At 23.0% G+C, this 18380-nt stretch overlaps 3 protein-coding genes across 4 annotated transcripts; 1 reads left to right on the top strand and 2 right to left on the bottom strand.

Moving 5' to 3' along the window:
• Positions 1-39: 39 nt before the first annotated feature.
• Positions 40-5472, bottom strand: LOC122847650 (carboxypeptidase N subunit 2-like). Of its 2 annotated transcripts, XM_044145459.1 has the most exons (4): positions 5429-5472; positions 5078-5160; positions 4220-4995; positions 40-447 (listed from the first exon to the last, which is right to left on the bottom strand). In XM_044145459.1, the coding sequence occupies exons 2-4, from the start codon at positions 5133-5135 to the stop codon at positions 109-111; spliced, it is 1173 nt and encodes a 390-aa protein (XP_044001394.1). In that variant the 5' UTR covers positions 5136-5160; positions 5429-5472; the 3' UTR covers positions 40-108. The 2 variants fall into 2 exon arrangements, with proteins under 2 accessions (XP_044001394.1, XP_044001393.1); XM_044145458.1 differs by lacking the exon at positions 40-447 and having other exon boundaries at positions 3812-4995.
• LOC122847649 lies at positions 580-2832 on the top strand. The gene is made up of 4 exons (XM_044145457.1): positions 580-905; positions 1001-1118; positions 1210-1694; positions 1798-2832. The coding sequence occupies exons 1-4, from the start codon at positions 750-752 to the stop codon at positions 2473-2475; spliced, it is 1437 nt and encodes a 478-aa protein (XP_044001392.1). The 5' UTR covers positions 580-749; the 3' UTR covers positions 2476-2832.
• A 661-nt stretch (positions 5473-6133) lies between the features above and the next one.
• Positions 6134-17912, bottom strand: LOC122848174 (vacuolar protein sorting-associated protein 13B). Its single transcript, XM_044146480.1, has 3 exons — positions 17509-17912; positions 13409-17428; positions 6134-13192 (listed from the first exon to the last, which is right to left on the bottom strand). The coding sequence occupies exons 1-3, from the start codon at positions 17593-17595 to the stop codon at positions 6134-6136; spliced, it is 11166 nt and encodes a 3721-aa protein (XP_044002415.1). The 5' UTR covers positions 17596-17912.
• Positions 17913-18380: the final 468 nt, after the last annotated feature.

The raw sequence follows: 18380 nt of genomic DNA, 5'->3' as shown, positions 1-18380 counted from the left end.
TTTATATAAATTTTAAGTTAATAATTCTTTTGTCTCTTCTTTGTGTATTTCGATTTCGAAAAAATTAATTTCGATTGAATAATGTAACTGTAGAAATTGATATATTAATTAAAAATCTTCATTTCTATAAGTTGACAAAAACATTTTAACTGATCCAAGTCCATTGAAACATTTTTGAACAAAACATCTTAATTTAATATCACGCATTGATATCATTTCTAGCTTACTTAAACCTTGAAAGACATTTGATTCAATATTTTCAATTCCATTATAATCAAGTTGTAAAAATTCAAGATTTTTATTTTGACTAAAAATATCATCTGGAATATGTTTTATACTATTGTTGTTTAAATTTAAACTTTTTAAATTAGTTAAACCATCAAAATCATTTGCTCCAAGTACTTCAATATGATTTAATTCTAAATTCAATGACATGAGAGTATCAAGATAGCTAGAAAAAGATAGCTAGATTTAATGTGCACATGTGCGAGTGAGAGAGAAAACCATCCAATCTATTGCTGTCTCTCTCAGATGAGCTTAGCTGAGCTTAGCCCTTAGTCACTTAGATGGTTCAGAACAGTTCAGAACATTAAGTGAATGTGAGTCTGTGGCCAATCCTATTTTTTTTTTTTTCTATTATTTTTGGCAAAAAACATAAACTTTGAAAATCATAATCTCTTTCATTACATAATAAATTTATATTGAGATAAAAAAATATCCAACTAAAAGTTGTATTTACAGTGATTATAATGGAAGACAAAATTTTTCTTACTCGCAAGTGGAATAAGGTTACCAATGAACATGTGTACTTCCCGTTCAATAACATCAACATGTTTAGTGTAACAATAGATTTGAGGAAAAATGGAGGAGTAAATAAAGTTTCAACAGGATTTGGAATAACAAAGGTCAGTCTAAAATATAATTGTAGTCAAAACATGCTCGTACATTCCATATTGCATTATTGTTATTATAAATATAAATATATTATTCATTTTTTTAGATAATTAAATTTCGTTCCAATCCTCAAGATACGATAATACTTGATCCAGCTAGTGATTTTTGCCTGGATGAAATATTCACGTATGTGCCAATATGTGAAAGACCAAAACTTGCATTGGGTATGATATTATAAATACAATATCAATTTTATTTAATCTAAAAATTATTTGGTAATTGATAAAAATTAATATATTTGTATTTATTTTTTAGTATGCAAACAATGGAAAAGAGTCCTTGCTGATTCTTGGTTTAAAGTTAAAAAACTTGAATTAATTTATTGGCGATATGATGAGAATCCAAATTGTTTGGCTAAATATTCAACAAGTGATGGAGGATACAGTTTTTTAAAATCACTGCTTAGTAAATGTGGTCGTTATTTAACAACATTGGACTTGACAGCTTATGGTAATTGTAACATAGTGCCAGTTATTAATGGATTGTGTCCAAACCTCGTATCACTTCGTTTAAGATTCACCAACATGGACCAAGTAATATTAGCCAATTCATTTACACGTCTATCTAAACTGCAATCATTAACAATTATATTTCAAAATATAGAAACTTTTCTATTGTTACCTACTGTTGCTTTAATCAATTCATTGAGAAACGTTGCTAATACATTGACTGATTTAAATCTCTTGCATTGGATTGATGAAGTAAGACCAACCCCTGATCTTACAAAACTACTCAATGATGTAAGTTATAACTTAATATTTATTACAAAATATAAATGAGAATATGTATACTCTTTTTTATTTTTCACATATTTATTATACCTATACATAATTTCTTTTGCAGTTGATTCGTGACTTGAAAGCTCTGAAAAGGATGGAAGTTGCTGGTATAGGAAATTCTTTAAATGATATATGGAATTATCTGGCAGACAATGGAATTGTATATTCTAACCATACTGTATACCTTATACATACTCTTTCTATATCAGGTCCATTCATAAATACCAAGATATTGAAACTGATGGAATGCCCAGTAAGAGATGATACATTGTATACTATTGCCAATACTTTCAAGCACTTGGAAGTATTACATATAAATACTAACTGGGTAACCGATATTGGTGTAGTAGCAATTTCAAAGATGAATAGTTTACAAAATCTGTATTTTAAAGGCAATACTAAAATCACTGATTCTTCAGTCAAACTGCTGAAAAACCTGATAAAATTAGGCTTACCACGCAGCAATAAAATTACTGATGATTCAGTTTTAACAGTTCTTGAAAATTCACCAAAGATGGATGTGCTAACTGTTATCAGCGAAAATGTGACTGTTGAGTTAGTCAAAAAAGCAGCAGCAATATCAAAAAAGCGAGAAATACGTTTCATCTTATGCGTTGAATTTATGCCAGATTTACAACAATATGAATCACCAGATTTTGAATTGCGTATATATCAAGAAATAAATGGAAAAGTAATGGTACATATCGGTACAAGTGCCTACGCAAAAGCACAAATCTCATAATCGCGGGTTTTCTCATTTGGCACTGGTGTCGAAATTTACTATTTACATTTTGAAATATAACACGAAATACCATTAATTAAATATAATAATCATAGATTAAGAAAAAAAAAATCAATTGCATAACTCTATGGTTCTATAATTTTATGATAAGCCTTATCAATTTTCAAAAATTTATATTTATATATTTATATATTTTGAAAATAATTTAAAATAAAGAAAATTAAATAATTGACAAATAGTTTTTGTATTCATAACAACTGTTTGCAATTAAAAAAAAAAAAATAGACCTAGAAATAATATTGTACTTGATAAAATTTGAATTAAAAATAAAAGTAAATAAATAATAATAAAAAAGTTTAACCCTTGGTTTTTGACAAGTACTAAATTTAATTTTTATTAAAAAAAAAGAAAAACTATAAATTGACTTTCATGGCTATTACCCTACTAGTAAAGAGGTTTTAAATTATCTTTTATATATATTTTATAAGCATCAATTATTTTTAATGAATCATTTTAATGCATCAACAGGTGAAAATATTTTCAATCCAGATTTCAACTGCCAAAAGTATACAGTATAATTTATAATAAAAAAAATAGCTTGAAAAGAATAATTATTTTCTTTGGTATATTTTATATATTTAATTAGACTGTTATTTTTATTTTATTCGGATAAAGTTGGAGATGTTGATAATGCTATGCTGCTTCCCCTGGGACATCAACAACAACAGGTAGAGTACAACTACAATAAGCTTCCGGGTTTCTTAATATATATGAGTCTCCAATTTTTCCTTGGAGGGAGAGATATAAAGTTCAAGCTATATTCTAAATTTATATTGGATCAATATTAAAATAAATAAAATATTATTTTTAAATCAAAAGTGTAGTCCAATGTGAACTTTAGAGCTCATTAGCAATCAAATAACGAAAGTGGGATAGATGCGGGTCTTTTAGATATAAAAAATACTGACCACTGTGGATCACTGTTAGTCAAAAATCATTCGACCTCAATATAATCAGGTGATATAAAAAATCAGTAGTTTCTTGATATCACTAAAAATATCTATCTTGCACTAATTAAAATTGATGAAATAAAAAAAAAAAAAATGCTTATAAAATACTTTTATTTCTTTTCTTTGATGTAATTAAATTTCTAAGGGTAAAAAAAAGTTTTATTTTATAAAAAAAAAAAGACATAATTACACTGTTATTTGTGTGACAATAATTATTTTATTGAGGTATTATTATTTATCAATTTTATACATAAACAAATTAAAATTTAACATTAGCATATGTTATATTTATATAAATTTTAAGTTGATTTTTTTTTTGTCTCTTCTTTGTGTATTTCGATTTCGAAAAAATTAATTTCGATTGAATAATGTAACTGTAGAAATTGATATATTAATTAAAAATCTTCATTTCTATAAGTTGACAAAAACATTTTAACTGATCCAAGTCCATTGAAACATTTTTGAACAAAACATCTTAATTTAATATCACGCATTGATATCATTTCTAGCTTACTTAAACCTTGAAAGACATTTGATTCAATATTTTCAATTCCATTATAATCAAGTTGTAAAAATTCAAGATTTTTATTTTGACTAAAAATATCATCTGGAATATGTTTTATACTATTGTTGTTTAAATTTAAACTTTTTAAATTAGTTAAACCATCAAAATCATTTGCTCCAAGTACTTCAATATGATTTAATTCTAAATTCAATGACATGAGAGTATCAAGATAACTTGAAAAAGCTTCTGGTACAAGAGTTAATTTATTTTCACCCAAGTTTAGTCTTGTTAAACTTGGTAATCCATCAAATACACCAAATTCAAGAGGACCAGTTAATTTATTTGAAGCCAGTTGCAAATCTTTTAAAGATATCAGTTCACTAAATATTCCAATTGGAAGAGTATTTAAATTATTATAATTAATATCAAGTGATTCAAGTTGTAGTAGACCATTGAAAGCACCAGCTTCAAGTTTCGTCAGTTTGTTTGAACTCAAACTTAAACGTGTAAGAGAATGAAGCTCTCTAAACAATGATCCTTTCAATGATTTTAATTTGTTATATGAGAGATCAAGTTTTTTAAGATTAAATAATCCTTCAAAAGTATTTGATTCAAATGATTCTAATTCGTTTGAACTAATATCTAATATTTCAAGATTATTTAATTGATGAAAAATAGTATTTGGAAGAGCTGTAAGTTCATTTGCTTTTAAAACCAGCTTTGAAAGATTACTCAAATCTTCAAAAATATCTTCTTCAAGTTCTTCTAGACCAACTTTTTCTAATGATAATTTTGTAAGATGCTCAAGTCCTTTGAATAAATCACGTGGAAGATATTCTGTTGTTGTTTTTGTTATTGATATATCAGTAAGACTTTTATTCGAACGCTTGCATATATAGAAATCGTAATAGATTGATGTGTTGTGGCAAAAATAATTTTGACAAACATGTCGATTTTCTTCAAGCATTTCAGAAGGATCCATTGTCCATCTTGCTGCATTTGTCACTGTAAATTATTTCAATTAATTTTAGCTGATTAATTATAATATATTTTTATTATTATTATTGATATAAATAAGTATACTTACTCGAAATACAAACAGCGAAAACCACCGAAAATAATAATAATAGAAATGATGTTCCCATTTTATTTCGATTGATATTTATTACTCTGAAAAATTTTGATAAAAATAAAATTATCTACATGTGCAAATGATACATTAATAATTTATTTTAAATACAAAAAAAAAATACTAATTTAATAGACAAGTATTTATTATACGTTATTGTTTTTTTTTTTTTTTTTTTACATTGAATTGTTTTTTAATCACTCAATTTTTAAATATTCATTACAGTTTGTTTTTTTATTGGACGAAATTATTTATCAATAATCAATTGACGTAGAAATAAAGTATAGAAATATATATAAAAATAAATACCTGTCTCCAAAATGACAATGCCTGTGAATGTTTTGGACTAAATGATGTTGAGAAGCGATGATTAAGAGACCTTATATAGGCGAGCTAATAGTTTAGGTAATTAACGATACATTTGGACTTTATTCAGCATTTATTTATATAAAAAAAATATCACGCGTTCCAGATAATACATTTAATATTAAAATGAACTTTTGTTAATCATTATATTCTATATTTATTTATCGACACATGCTATTATAAAATGACCTAAAATTTATTTTATTTTTGAAATAAGGAAAAACCCATTATTAGTAAATCCGGTTGTTTAAAAATATAACTAATAATTTACAATACATTATTAATAAATAAATAATTTTTTTCTTTTTTTATAAGTCTATTGTAAAATTATTTTAACAACTAAATATATCTATTTTTTTTTTTCTCAATTGATTCGTTAATAATAATTTAAAAAATAGGTAAGTTACTAACTCATATTATCAGTGATTTTTCGACCCTATGAGGACGTCAGCAATGAACAGCGACATAAAAATATATAAATATAAAAATGAAATAATTTAGCCAAGACAAATATTTATAAAATAGAATAATTATAATTTTTTTTATAACAAATATTTAAATACAAATTATTTTACGATTAAAAAAAGAGAAAAAAAAAATAATAATAATAAAATATAATTTATTCTATTACATGTAAAATTTTATAATTTATAAAATTGTGAAATTCGTTCCTTGTCCTTGTTTTTTAATAATACTCATAAGTGAAATAAGATGTAATTTTTCCCATGGATCAAGATAAAATGTTAAATAATTTTTACAATTAACAGTTGATACACCTTGAATAGAATGATTATGATTATTATTATCAATATTAACAAGACCAGTACTATTAATAACATATTGTTCAATTCTATTTCTTGTTTCAACAGTCATTTCATATCTTTCACTTGGTGCTCTTGGACAATCACGTTGTTTATTAATCAATGAATAACTTAATTTTAATAAATTATCATCATTATCATTATGATCATCATTATCAATATCTAATTCACGTATAACAAATGTTTTGTATATTTTATCTTCTTCAATATTAATAACAATTAAATCTTTTCTTGTTAATAGAATTGTTACAATAAATATATTACCTTTATCATCAATAAATTTACCACAACAAGTATGTAATATTTTATCAGATTTTTTAGATAAAATTGGTTCTAATTTCCAATAATATCTTGTTGATATAATCATATGATTATTTTGATAATTATTATTATTAAATATAGATGATTGTCTTTTTGGTGTTGGTAATGAATTCCATCCAGTTCTATGTAATAAACCTTGTCCAGTTAATGCAACAAGTTCAGCAGCACCACTTAATGGTTTTGTAACAACACCAACAAGACCAACACCAATACCAGTTACAAGACCACTTGTTGATACTTGACCCGATAAAAAATTTTGTAATGGATGATGTGCAATACCAGCAACAGCAGCTAATATACTTATACCAAAACCAGTTAAACCTTGATATAATCCTTGTGTCATACCTTGTGGTCTTATTCTTCTTGATTCTTCTTGTCTTTGTAAATGTTCTTCATCTAATGTTAATCTATCTAAATTTCTAGCAACACTTGATGCTAATTTTGTTAATGAATTAACTGTACCAGCTGTTATATTTTTCATAAGACTTGCTGAACCATGTGTTATACCAACAATAAAACCCCATGGTCCTTGTAATAAACCTTGAAATGGTAATGCAACAAAATCTTTAAGACCAGATCCAAGTGCTTGTGCAAAACTACCTGGTGAACCAAGTATTTCTAATGAACCAACAACCCAACCAGCACCAAATATTGCACCAAATAAATAATGCATTGTCAATGCATTACCAAGTTTATATGGTGTTGTAAATAAATTTTGTCTTTCAAATATACCAAAATGTAATGGTGAATGATCAAGTGCAACATATAGCCTAACTGATGTATGTACACTTAATAATATTGATATTGGTTCAATTGTTAAATTTGTTAATTGTAATGGATTACTTATTATTATTGAATCAATAATAATACTTTCTGGTACTGTTGTCATTAATAAATCAATATTATTTATCAAATTAATATTATTATTTTTTAATATTATTAAACATGGACTAACACATGATGTTGCATATTCTAATAATTGTGTTACATATTTATCTTCAATATAAATATTTATTGGTGAAAAACATACATTAACACTTTTAAATGCATTTTTACCATTAATTTTTTCCCAAAAAAATTCAAATGTTATTAATGAATTTTTTTTTAATTCATTTATAATATTATCAAGTGAAAATGGAAATAATTTATTTGTTATTATTGTTGTTTTAGATTTTGGTTTTTGACTTATAAAAACAACTGGAAAATCATAACCACCTTTATCAAACATTTGATTATCTAATTGTAAATCATCAGTCATTAATGCAATATTTAAAAATTTATCAATTGATGTTAATGATACAACTGTTTTTGATAAATATAAACTTGCAATTTCTTGTCTTTGGCCATTTTTATCAGCATCATTTGTTATTATGAAATTTATTCCATGGAAATAAAATGTGAAAAATTTATCAATTTCGATTGGTGTATTATTTGTAGTATCATCATCATTTAATGATGAAGATAATGATGGACAATTACAAATTGTTGATTCACCATTACTATCACCACTATCACGTACATTACGATTATCAATAGAACCTTCAGATGTTAATCTTTCACGTATATGTTTTGCTGATATTTCAACAATTGATTTTGGCTCAATAATAATATGAACAGTATGACCATGACTTTTAACATTAATTTTCAAATCAGTTGCTGAATCAACTTGTATAAATTGATCAAAATTAATTGGTTTTTCATCACTAATAACAATAATTTTATGCCAATTTTTTTCAATTGATGTTAATAATAATATTGTTTTTGGTTCTGGTGCAATTGATGCATCTGGTATTCTACTACCAAAATTAACTGTTGTATAATGACATGTATTTTTACTTTTAACACAACATATCCATGTAAATGGTGGTGAATCATACTGTATGATATTATTATTATTTAAATTTGGAGTACCAATATTTAAATCAAATAAACATAAATTTTTAATAATCATTTGTGGATGTATATCTTTTGATATTATAATATATGTTATATCTTTATCTTTTTGTGTTGTTATAACAATTGGAATTGTTGTATTACCATTTGGTACAGCAATACATGTTCTACTAATAATTTGACATACTTTAACTGGACAAGACCAACCATTACCAGTACTCAATGATATAAATAATAATTCATTATCTAATGTATTATCTTTATCAAATGAATACCATTTTGTTATTGGTTTACCTTTATTTTTAGTTTTATTTATTAAAATTTCTTCACTATAATCTGATAAATCATTTGGTAATGTTATAAAATTTGATGTTTTACTTGTTGATATATTTGATATATTAAATATATTATCAGTAAAATTACAAATAATATGTGAACTTGTTATTTTAATAATTCTTGTATCATTTATAATACATGATGTTATTATTAAATAACAAAAACTTTTATCACAATTAATTAATATTTTAATTGTTCCTTCAATTGGTATTAAACCAGATATTTGTGGCATAATAAAACCACGATTCCATTCAGAATTAGCAAGTTGTAATGATGATGATTTATATTTTATATTATCAATCATTATTTCTATATTAAATATACCATCTAATTTTGGTGGTGATGCAACATGATTATGTGGTATATTACAAATATTATTATCATTTATTAATATTGATATTTGACAACCAGTTGTGTTTAATATAAAACACCAAGGACGAATTTCTATTAATAATGTACTTGATAGAAATCCAGCATCACGATATTTTATTAACACATGAGTATTTAATTCTTCAACTGGTTTATAGTTTATTATATTATCATCATATTCATCATCAAATGGCCATGTTAAATTTTGACTGTCATTTAATTCTAATGAATCAATAATTTTATCAATATTACTATCGTTAATTTTAAAATATGAACGTTGATCAATTGAACCATATGATAATGGTATTGAATTTTCAAATGTTGATATATTTTCTTCATTATTAAATGTTAATTGATGATAATTTTCAAATGTACCTGGACAATTTAATTGTTGTAATTCACCACAACCAGATATATCAATGTCAAATGATGATGATGATAATGTTGGTGTTGTTATTTTAATATTACATTTTTTAGGTAAATATGATTTAATCATATATAATGGACTAAATATAACAATTATTCTTCCAAATTCATTATTTTCACGTATTATTCTAACCCATATACTTAAATATTTATCATGACTTTTAATTGGTACTTTGACTAGCCATGGTTGATCACATTTTTTATTTGAATTTAATGGTATATCACCAGTCCATTGTGAACCAATTGAATTATCAAATATACATCTCATTGTATAATTTATATTTTTTTTATCAATTATTATTGATGATGATTTATTATTATTTTTAATTAAAAAAATTTCTTCATTTAATATTTTTTTATTTGTATCTAATTCTGTTGTTTGATATTTAATTAATTTTAATTTTATATCTGTATTTAATTTATTAAATATTAATAATTGTCCAGTAAATGTTATGAGTTTTTGTGTTGTTGATAATGATTTAATATTAACATATAATATAAAATTTATTTCTTTATTAAATTTTATTAGCTTTGTTTCATCATTATCAATATTAAATTCAGATGACCATATTGCTTCTATATTATTATTTTTTTGACTAGGCATTGTATCTTGTTGATTTACAATATTTTTTTCATGCTTAATACAAATTCTAAGTGTTTTATTATTATTGCTATTATACCATGAATAAAAATTACATTCACGATTTCGAATAAGTATATTATCTGATGATTTATTTTGACTAAATACTATTGGTATATTTGTGTCATTAGCAATGACATATCTTGTGAAAATAACAATATTATTATCATCATTTTGTTGGCTATTAAGAGATGATGACCATATGCTAAATGATGATGTTAATGTATGTGATATTTCTGGTCCAAATAATATCCATAAATCATTACACATCATACTAATATTAATGCTATTTTTTATTGTTGATATTTGAAATTTAAAATCAAATTTATTAATTAAATTTTGCATTAATAAAGTTGCATGATCAAGTATTTTAATATTTAAACAACCATTAAAATCCATAAGCATTGAATTATTCCATTTATTATAAACAATAATAACATTATTTATATTTATTATTGAAAAACATTGAGTTGATGGAGGTAGACAATTTAATTTATAATAATCAATTGGTTTTGGAAGATTTTTATATATATTTATATCAATATGATTATAAAATGATAATTCAATTGATTTTAAACTAAATGTTATATCAATATTTGGTATTAATGATGAATTAAAATATGAATCAATTCTTAAACAAGCAGCAAGTTTTTTAGTATCAATTTTTGATGATGAATATAATACAAGACGCCATACACATGCAACAGCTCTTGTTGGTGATTTATTACGTAATTGAAATGTTGATTTTTCAGTATCTGATAAATTTAATTCAATATAACGTTGATATGACATTAAACAATCACTCCAATATTCAATAACACAATGAATATTTTTATAATAATCTTCATCTTCATCTTCATCATCATCATCTTCATTGTTATTTCTATTACTATCATCATCATCATCATTGTCAATGTCTTCGTCATTATCATCAACTGTATCACAATTTGATTCAAAAAATAATGGTGTAACATGTAAACGTGTCAAGTGTCTTGGTTGTGGATATCTCCATGAAATTGTTTGATTATTAATATCAGTTGAATAAACAACTTGATAAGGATTTGGTAGCTCATCATGATTACCTTCAATAAATTGAAATGCACCAACTTTTAAATCATCTTGATAATGTTGTTCTGTTATTGTAATTGTATTTTTTTTATCATCATCTATTTGTTCATTGATATAATTACTAAAATATTTATCTGTTATTTTTTTAATATTATTTTGTATATTTTGTAATACTTTAATATGTTCTGGACCAATATCAAAACGTATATCATCACTGTATGCTTGAATACGAATTTTTGGTATGTTATTTGTATCTTGCCAAGGTTCCCATATTATACTTGTTACAATATTCATTGTTAGAGGCTTTAAAAATGCACGATTTGTATCAATAAATGTTGTTATCATTGCTGATTTAATATTAAAATTTGCAACAACTATTCGTGATTTACTTGATAAAGCAATTGATAAACCAGCAATACTAATCATTGCACCAGATGATAAATCTGTTTTAAATTCATATACAATTTGTTTTGTTGTTATATTTAAATTTGGTAGATTAATCATAAATTTTTTAATTCGATTTTCATTATTTGTTTCTAATGATTTATCAGTTAGGTCATCATTATCATTTGATAATTCATTTTTCCAATCAAAACAATTAATTATCTTTTCTTTAACTATGTCAATTCGTTCAAGTAATAATAATGAAGAATTAAATTTAATTGGTCTACCCATATCAATATTTATTGAATTATTTTTTTGATTTTTTTCATATTCAACAACAATAAATGACGATGGTATACCAGTACTTGGATTTGAATCACCATTTTTAGTTTCAATAATATAATAATCATATATAACATCAATTCGTTCTGATAAATAACATGCTGTTATATTTTTAGTAAATGCTATTGAATAATCAAAACAATTAATTTTAACAATTTTTGTATATTTTTTTTCTAAAATATATACATGTGGTTGATCAATAATCATACACATTAATGGTAAAAATTTTATATTAATATCATAACCATTATTTTCAATTGTTGATAAACTATAAATATCAATTGTTATTTTACCAAAATTTAAAAAATATTCACATGGTAATGATGTTATTGTATTTTTATAATTTTTTTGTATATTAAAAGCAATATCTGTACTTGATATTTCAACATCAACACCACTATCTTGTCCATATTCTCTTGTTGAATCTTGTGATGTATCATTTAAAGTATTTACATTTAATACTGATGAATAAAAATTACTAATATCATTATCAATAATTGTTGTATTGATATTTTCATTAATATAATCATTTTTAAGTTCAATAAATTGTTTGATAAATTTTAGTATTAGTTTAACTTCATCAAGTACAATAGAAATTTCTATATCATGTGGACATGTTAATTCAATAGCACTACCACAAATAATTGTATCAAATTTATAAATAATTGGTGGTGCAATTATTATTTTAATATCAATATTTGAAAAAAAAAAAGTTGGTTTATTATATGAATAATGTAAATTCCTCATTGTATTCCATTCTAATGCTGGATTTTCATTAATTTTAGATAGTGATGATTTTTTAAAATTTTCTTTAAGTTGATCTTCATGAATTTTCCAATTTTGAGCTTTACATGATACCGATGATAATGATATATTATATTGACGATCTTCAACAGCTGAACCAGGTCTATTTAATAAATTTGCTTGTGCTGCTGATTCATAAATATCTGTTCTATAAATTTTACGACATATTGGATTTCTTGGATGTGGATTAATTGTCATATCAGTTATTTCAAATACAATTGTATCATGTTGTAAATCATTATCAATATTAATTTTCGTTGGAAATACAAATTTTATACCTTCTGAATGAAAATAAATAAGTGGTAAATAATTATTATAATTTATAACTTGATTTTGATTATTAATTGTTGTTTTTTTAGACAAATTATTATCATTATCATTTAATTTTAATGACATTAATATATCATAATATTGTTCAAGTATAAAAAATGGTAATATTATTTCCATTTGATGATGTTTTATAACAATTTCAGTAATATAATTTATATCTGAATTAAAATTATTTTTATTCCAATCATAATCAAATATTTCTTTGATAAATTTACAATTTTGTCTATCAAAATTCCATTTTGTATATACTTCATTTGATCTTGCTGTTGTTGCTGTTATATTTATAAAATCTTCATTTGATGAATAATCATCTGTATCAGTTAAACACATTATTAAACCAGAATATTCACCAATTTTCCATTCTGAATTTTTATCATTATTATATTTTTTATAATGTAAACCAATTGCTGTTGTTATTTTATTTTTTAATTGTATATATATTGGTTGCCAATCAAGTGATGTTATTATATCTTCAAATATAATTATTGTTTTTCTTTCAATTTTATTATCTACTTTATCATTACTATATAATTTTAATGCTATTTTTGTTATTGTCCATTGTATCCATGCTGTCATTGTAACATTATTATCATCTTTTTTCATTAATTTATTACTATCTTGTTTTGATGTTGATGCTGTTGATGTTGTATCTGTTTCTTCTGTACAAAAAATATGTGGACTTTGTGATTGTTGTGATGTAAAAGCTTTTACATTTTCTACAACATTACTATTATTGTTATTAGTATTGTTGCTATTAATATTATTATTAATAATAATTGGAACTTTTTGAGATGTACAATTTATTTCAATGATTTTAAGTATTTTTATTATAATCTTTTTCATTAATTTCAATTGTTTTTTTGACAATGAAATAATTATTGGTGATGTATCAATGTAAATACATATACCCAGTGTATTATTTATTAAATTTTTTTCATTTGTTGTTTTAATAATTGCATCAATTGTTGCTTTAAGTGATTCAATTTTAATTAAATTTAATTTAATATTATTTGTTATTGTATAACAATGAAATTCTGTTAAATTTAAATCCCATGGAAAATTATTAATTTTTTTTTCTTCATCAATATAATCAGTATAATTTGATGATATTATTGTTAAATTTGATGTTTTAATAACAATTAATTCCAAGCTATTATCATTGTTTAATGCACGATTTTTTGAATTTTCAATACCATTCATATCAAGACCATTCATTGTTTTTGTTGGTATATAAATAACAAATGGTTCAATATTTATATTTAAAACAATTTTATTCCATAAAAAATAAGAGTTTTTAATTCTTTTAAATATACCATTATCAATTTCATCATTGTTATTATGATCATCATCATAATCATCATCATCTAAAGTAGTATTATGTAAATTTTTTTTACTATTACTATCAACTTTCCAGTGCCATTTTTTATCTTTCTCCGATGGACTGTGAACATTTTCATGTAGACTTGGAAATGTTTTTTTAGTACTTGTGTCTGATGAATTTTCATCACGATATTCATGACGATTTGTATTTTTAATATCCATTTCATAGTAATTATAATTATAACTCAACCAATTGATTAATAATGGATCAATTGATATACGTGTTTGTGATATTTTAAATAGCAATATTATTAAATCATTGTTATCAATATCATCGGCATTATTATTAATTGGTAATTTTAATTCAGCTGTTAATAAATTATCATTTGTATCAATTGTGTTGTTTGTTTCTGGTCCTGATAATATAACAGCTTGGCTATTATTATCAATAGCAAATATTTTAATACTTGAAATATTAAATTTTTTATGATTTTTTTTAAATGTTTTAATTGATGAATAATTTATATTTTCAATTAATAATTCAAGATATACTGGATTAAATTCATTTGATGCATCATCAAATAGTGATGAACAAATAAGTGGATTATCAATATAATAATTTGAATAAAAAATTGACATTATTATTGAATGTATTATGATTAATTTTGATTTTGTTGTTGTTAATGTTAAACAGTTAATTTTTATATTTTCATCTTGTTTTATTATGTTGTAATTATTTATCCAATATTGAGGATATAATAATGTATTAATATTACAATCAATATTAGTTGGCATTATAATTGATGTTTGTTTATTTGTATCAAGATAAAGACGACTATTTAAACCTTTAAATTTAATTGTTGTTTTTTTATAACATTGTTCTAACATTTTTGGTGGTAATATATTTTGTTTTGATGCACATGCAACAAGACGATAACCATACATTGGTAATGTTATTGTACCAATTATTTCATCAAATTCTAAATATAATTTTGGATAATTTAATAATTTTGTATTTAATGATATATTTTTTTCAATATTTTTAATTTTTTTAGCATCAATACGATGATCAGCAAGTTGTAATTTAATTATAAATTTATTAATATTAATATGAGTTTTTGTTATTGGTACATAATCACTTAATGATGTAAATTCTTCAACAGTTACTGGTGGTAATTCATCAATTTTTGGTATCATTTTAGTTGGTAATGAATTTAAAAAATCTGATTTTTTAATTGAACATTTAATTTTATTTAAACGATGTATCATACCAGAACAAATATTAATATTTAAATTACCAATAAAATATTTAATTATTTCATTTTCTTTAAAATTACTATTTTCAAAATTTGTACCAAGTTTAAATAATTCATTGTCTGTTAAATTATCTGGTAATTCAATAATATGAATAAAATCAAAACTCAAAGCTGGACAATTATCAAGCATTTTTTTAATAATAATATTTGTTGTTAAACGTTGTGTTATTTCATCTTTATAATCTTTAATTTTATCATTATTTTCAAGTGAATTATCATCAAATAATGAATCATTTAAATATGTTGATAATGAATTATCATCTGTATTATCATTACCACATGTTAAATAATTAATAGGTATTTTTTCAATACTTTTAACTTCATTAAAACCACAATTACAACAACCTCTTGGTAATAATATTATTGAACTAATACCAAATTGATATGCTGTTGTTGTTATCATTTGTTGTATTGCTGTTAATACAACACCATTTAATTTCAATGTTAAAAATTGTCTATATTTAATTTTCATTGTTTTATTTTTATATTTTTCTTTTGTATTTTCAATTATTTTAAATGTTAATATTGCATTTTTAATATAAATACCAAAATGAAATGTATGTACAATATTATCATTTGTATCATTATCAATTGACCAGTCATCATTCCAATCAACTGGTAATACATATGTCATTGTATTCCATGCCCATGTACTCCAACCTAAGCTACTATTATTTTCATTATTCATTGATGCAATTGATAATGTATCATCATCAATATCAACATTATTATTTACATTTGTATTATCATCAGAAATATCATGATTTTTATTATTAACAGAAGAATCATCATCAACATCAATAATAACATCATTTAATGAGCTTCTTTTTTCATTAATTGATAGTAATTTTTTATTTTTACGTGACATCATTATTGTTATTAAACGTAATAACATTGGTATTTGTTGTTCAGTCATACTAAAATCCATTTTTTCACAATGCATATCAAAACGTATTATTGTTGCACGTTTTGATTGACTATTTAAATAATTCATTAGTAATCTTATTGTCATTGAACATCTATAAACAACTGGATCTTGATATATATCAATTTTACCAGATGAATCCATTTTATCAAGGCATAATGTTAAATCTTCAATAGTAACAACTCTTCTTAATATCATTTCATTACCACTAACATCAGTAAATGTTGGTTTCCATTTATCATTAACTGTTTGCATTGATAAAAATCTAATATTAACACTTAATACAATATCTTCTTCAACAAATTTAAGTATTAAATTATTACAATTTATTGTTATATTATTAACAACTTTTGTAACAATACTTTTAATATAACCAGGTGGTGCATTTTCTTGTAATGATTCATTTGATTTTTGTGTATTTTGTGTATCATCATTTTTTTCTGTTCCATCTTTCATTTTTAATATACATTCAATTGTATTTATTGTTATTACTATTGGTTCTGATGTTATTTTAACCCATGGTACATGAATTAATAGCTCATGTATATGACCACTTACAAATGTAAATGGAAAATTAAATTGTTCATTTAATACATTTAGCCGAAGATCTAAATTTTGAAATGTTGCATCACCACCCCATAATGATACCTTGAATTTAAAACATTAATTATTGCATTAAATTATATTTATTTAACATAGGTAATTATATTTTTTTATATTTTGTTTACCTGTGATTGTTCTGGCTTAAAATTTTTAACATATTTACCAACGTAATTTAAAAGTACTGGGGTTATGTATGATTCTAATTTAAACATTTTAATTGTTTATTTATATAATTATTTATCTATTGGAATATATATATTTTTTTTTATAATAAATACTATAATTTTATTTGTTATTAATTTTTTATTTGTTAATCCGCCATTTTTATATGACACGACGTCAATTTTGTTAAACATTCAAATAAATAACACCTGTAAATTTATACACTATTATAAATATTTCAAACAGTCATAACACAGATCATTTAATTTTTTGGCTTTTTAAATTTATTAACTTGAAGTTGTTGTAATTATTGTTGTTATCACTGAATCCTGACAAAGTTTACAATAAAGAGATGATTATATTATTTAAAAAAATTCACAATTTGTATTTTTTATTTTGCATATAATAATATAGGTTATTTTATTTATTTATTTTTATTTTTTTGTTGAAAAGCCAAACATTGACATTACCAACTGAGAAATGCACCCATTATTGTATTTTTTTTTTTTTTTCATTATATATTTTTGAAATGCTTTATGAAATGCAAATTTATAAGAATCAACATTAACTGGTGCACATTTATTAAAAAAATATAAAATAATTATATTGCCATATTATATTGAAAGTGGTTGAAATAAGTATAAAGCTTTTATTTGAGAAAAAAAAATTCTGTGACCCACGTGTTTTTAACCTTTAAATTGTTGGTGAATAAAAATTTGGATTTTTGTTGATAAAAAAAAAAAGAGCAGGACTTGACAACATATTTTTCTGTATTTAAAGAATCTCGGGTTCTCAAAGACATTGACAACGACATTTTTATTATTTACTTAAAATG

The sequence above is a fragment of the Aphidius gifuensis genome, linkage group LG1 (genome assembly GCF_014905175.1).
Source record: "Aphidius gifuensis isolate YNYX2018 linkage group LG1, ASM1490517v1, whole genome shotgun sequence".
NCBI lineage: Eukaryota > Metazoa > Arthropoda > Insecta > Hymenoptera > Braconidae > Aphidius > Aphidius gifuensis.
The sequence above is the reverse complement of the archived record's forward strand: the minus strand, read 5'-3'. Positions and strand labels throughout refer to the sequence as shown.

Bases quoted from the DNA above. Each gene is read 5' to 3' on its own strand.
- LOC122848174 (XM_044146480.1), bottom strand. From the start codon at position 17,595: ATGTTTAAATTAGAATCATACATAACCCCAGTACTTTTAAATTACGTT. The intron at 17,429-17,508 runs GTAAACAAAATA...TTTAAATTCAAG, and splicing joins TTAAGCCAGAACAATCACAG to GTATCATTATGGGGTGGTGA. The intron at 13,193-13,408 runs TATGATTGGAAT...AATAATTATTTA, and splicing joins TTATCAAAGAAATATTTGAT to CCACTTATTTATTTTCATTC.
- LOC122847649 (XM_044145457.1), top strand. From the start codon at position 750: ATGGAAGACAAAATTTTTCTTACTCGCAAGTGGAATAAGGTTACCAAT. The intron at 1,119-1,209 runs GTATGATATTAT...TTTATTTTTTAG, and splicing joins AAGACCAAAACTTGCATTGG to TATGCAAACAATGGAAAAGA. The intron at 1,695-1,797 runs GTAAGTTATAAC...TTTCTTTTGCAG, and splicing joins TTACAAAACTACTCAATGAT to TTGATTCGTGACTTGAAAGC.
- LOC122847650 (XM_044145459.1), bottom strand. From the start codon at position 5,135: ATGGGAACATCATTTCTATTATTATTATTTTCGGTGGTTTTCGCTGTT. The intron at 4,996-5,077 runs GTAAGTATACTT...AATAATTTACAG, and splicing joins TTTCGCTGTTTGTATTTCGA to TGACAAATGCAGCAAGATGG. The intron at 448-4,219 runs CTTGATACTCTC...TTTTCTAGCTAT, and splicing joins CAGAAGCTTTTTCAAGTTAT to CTTGATACTCTCATGTCATT.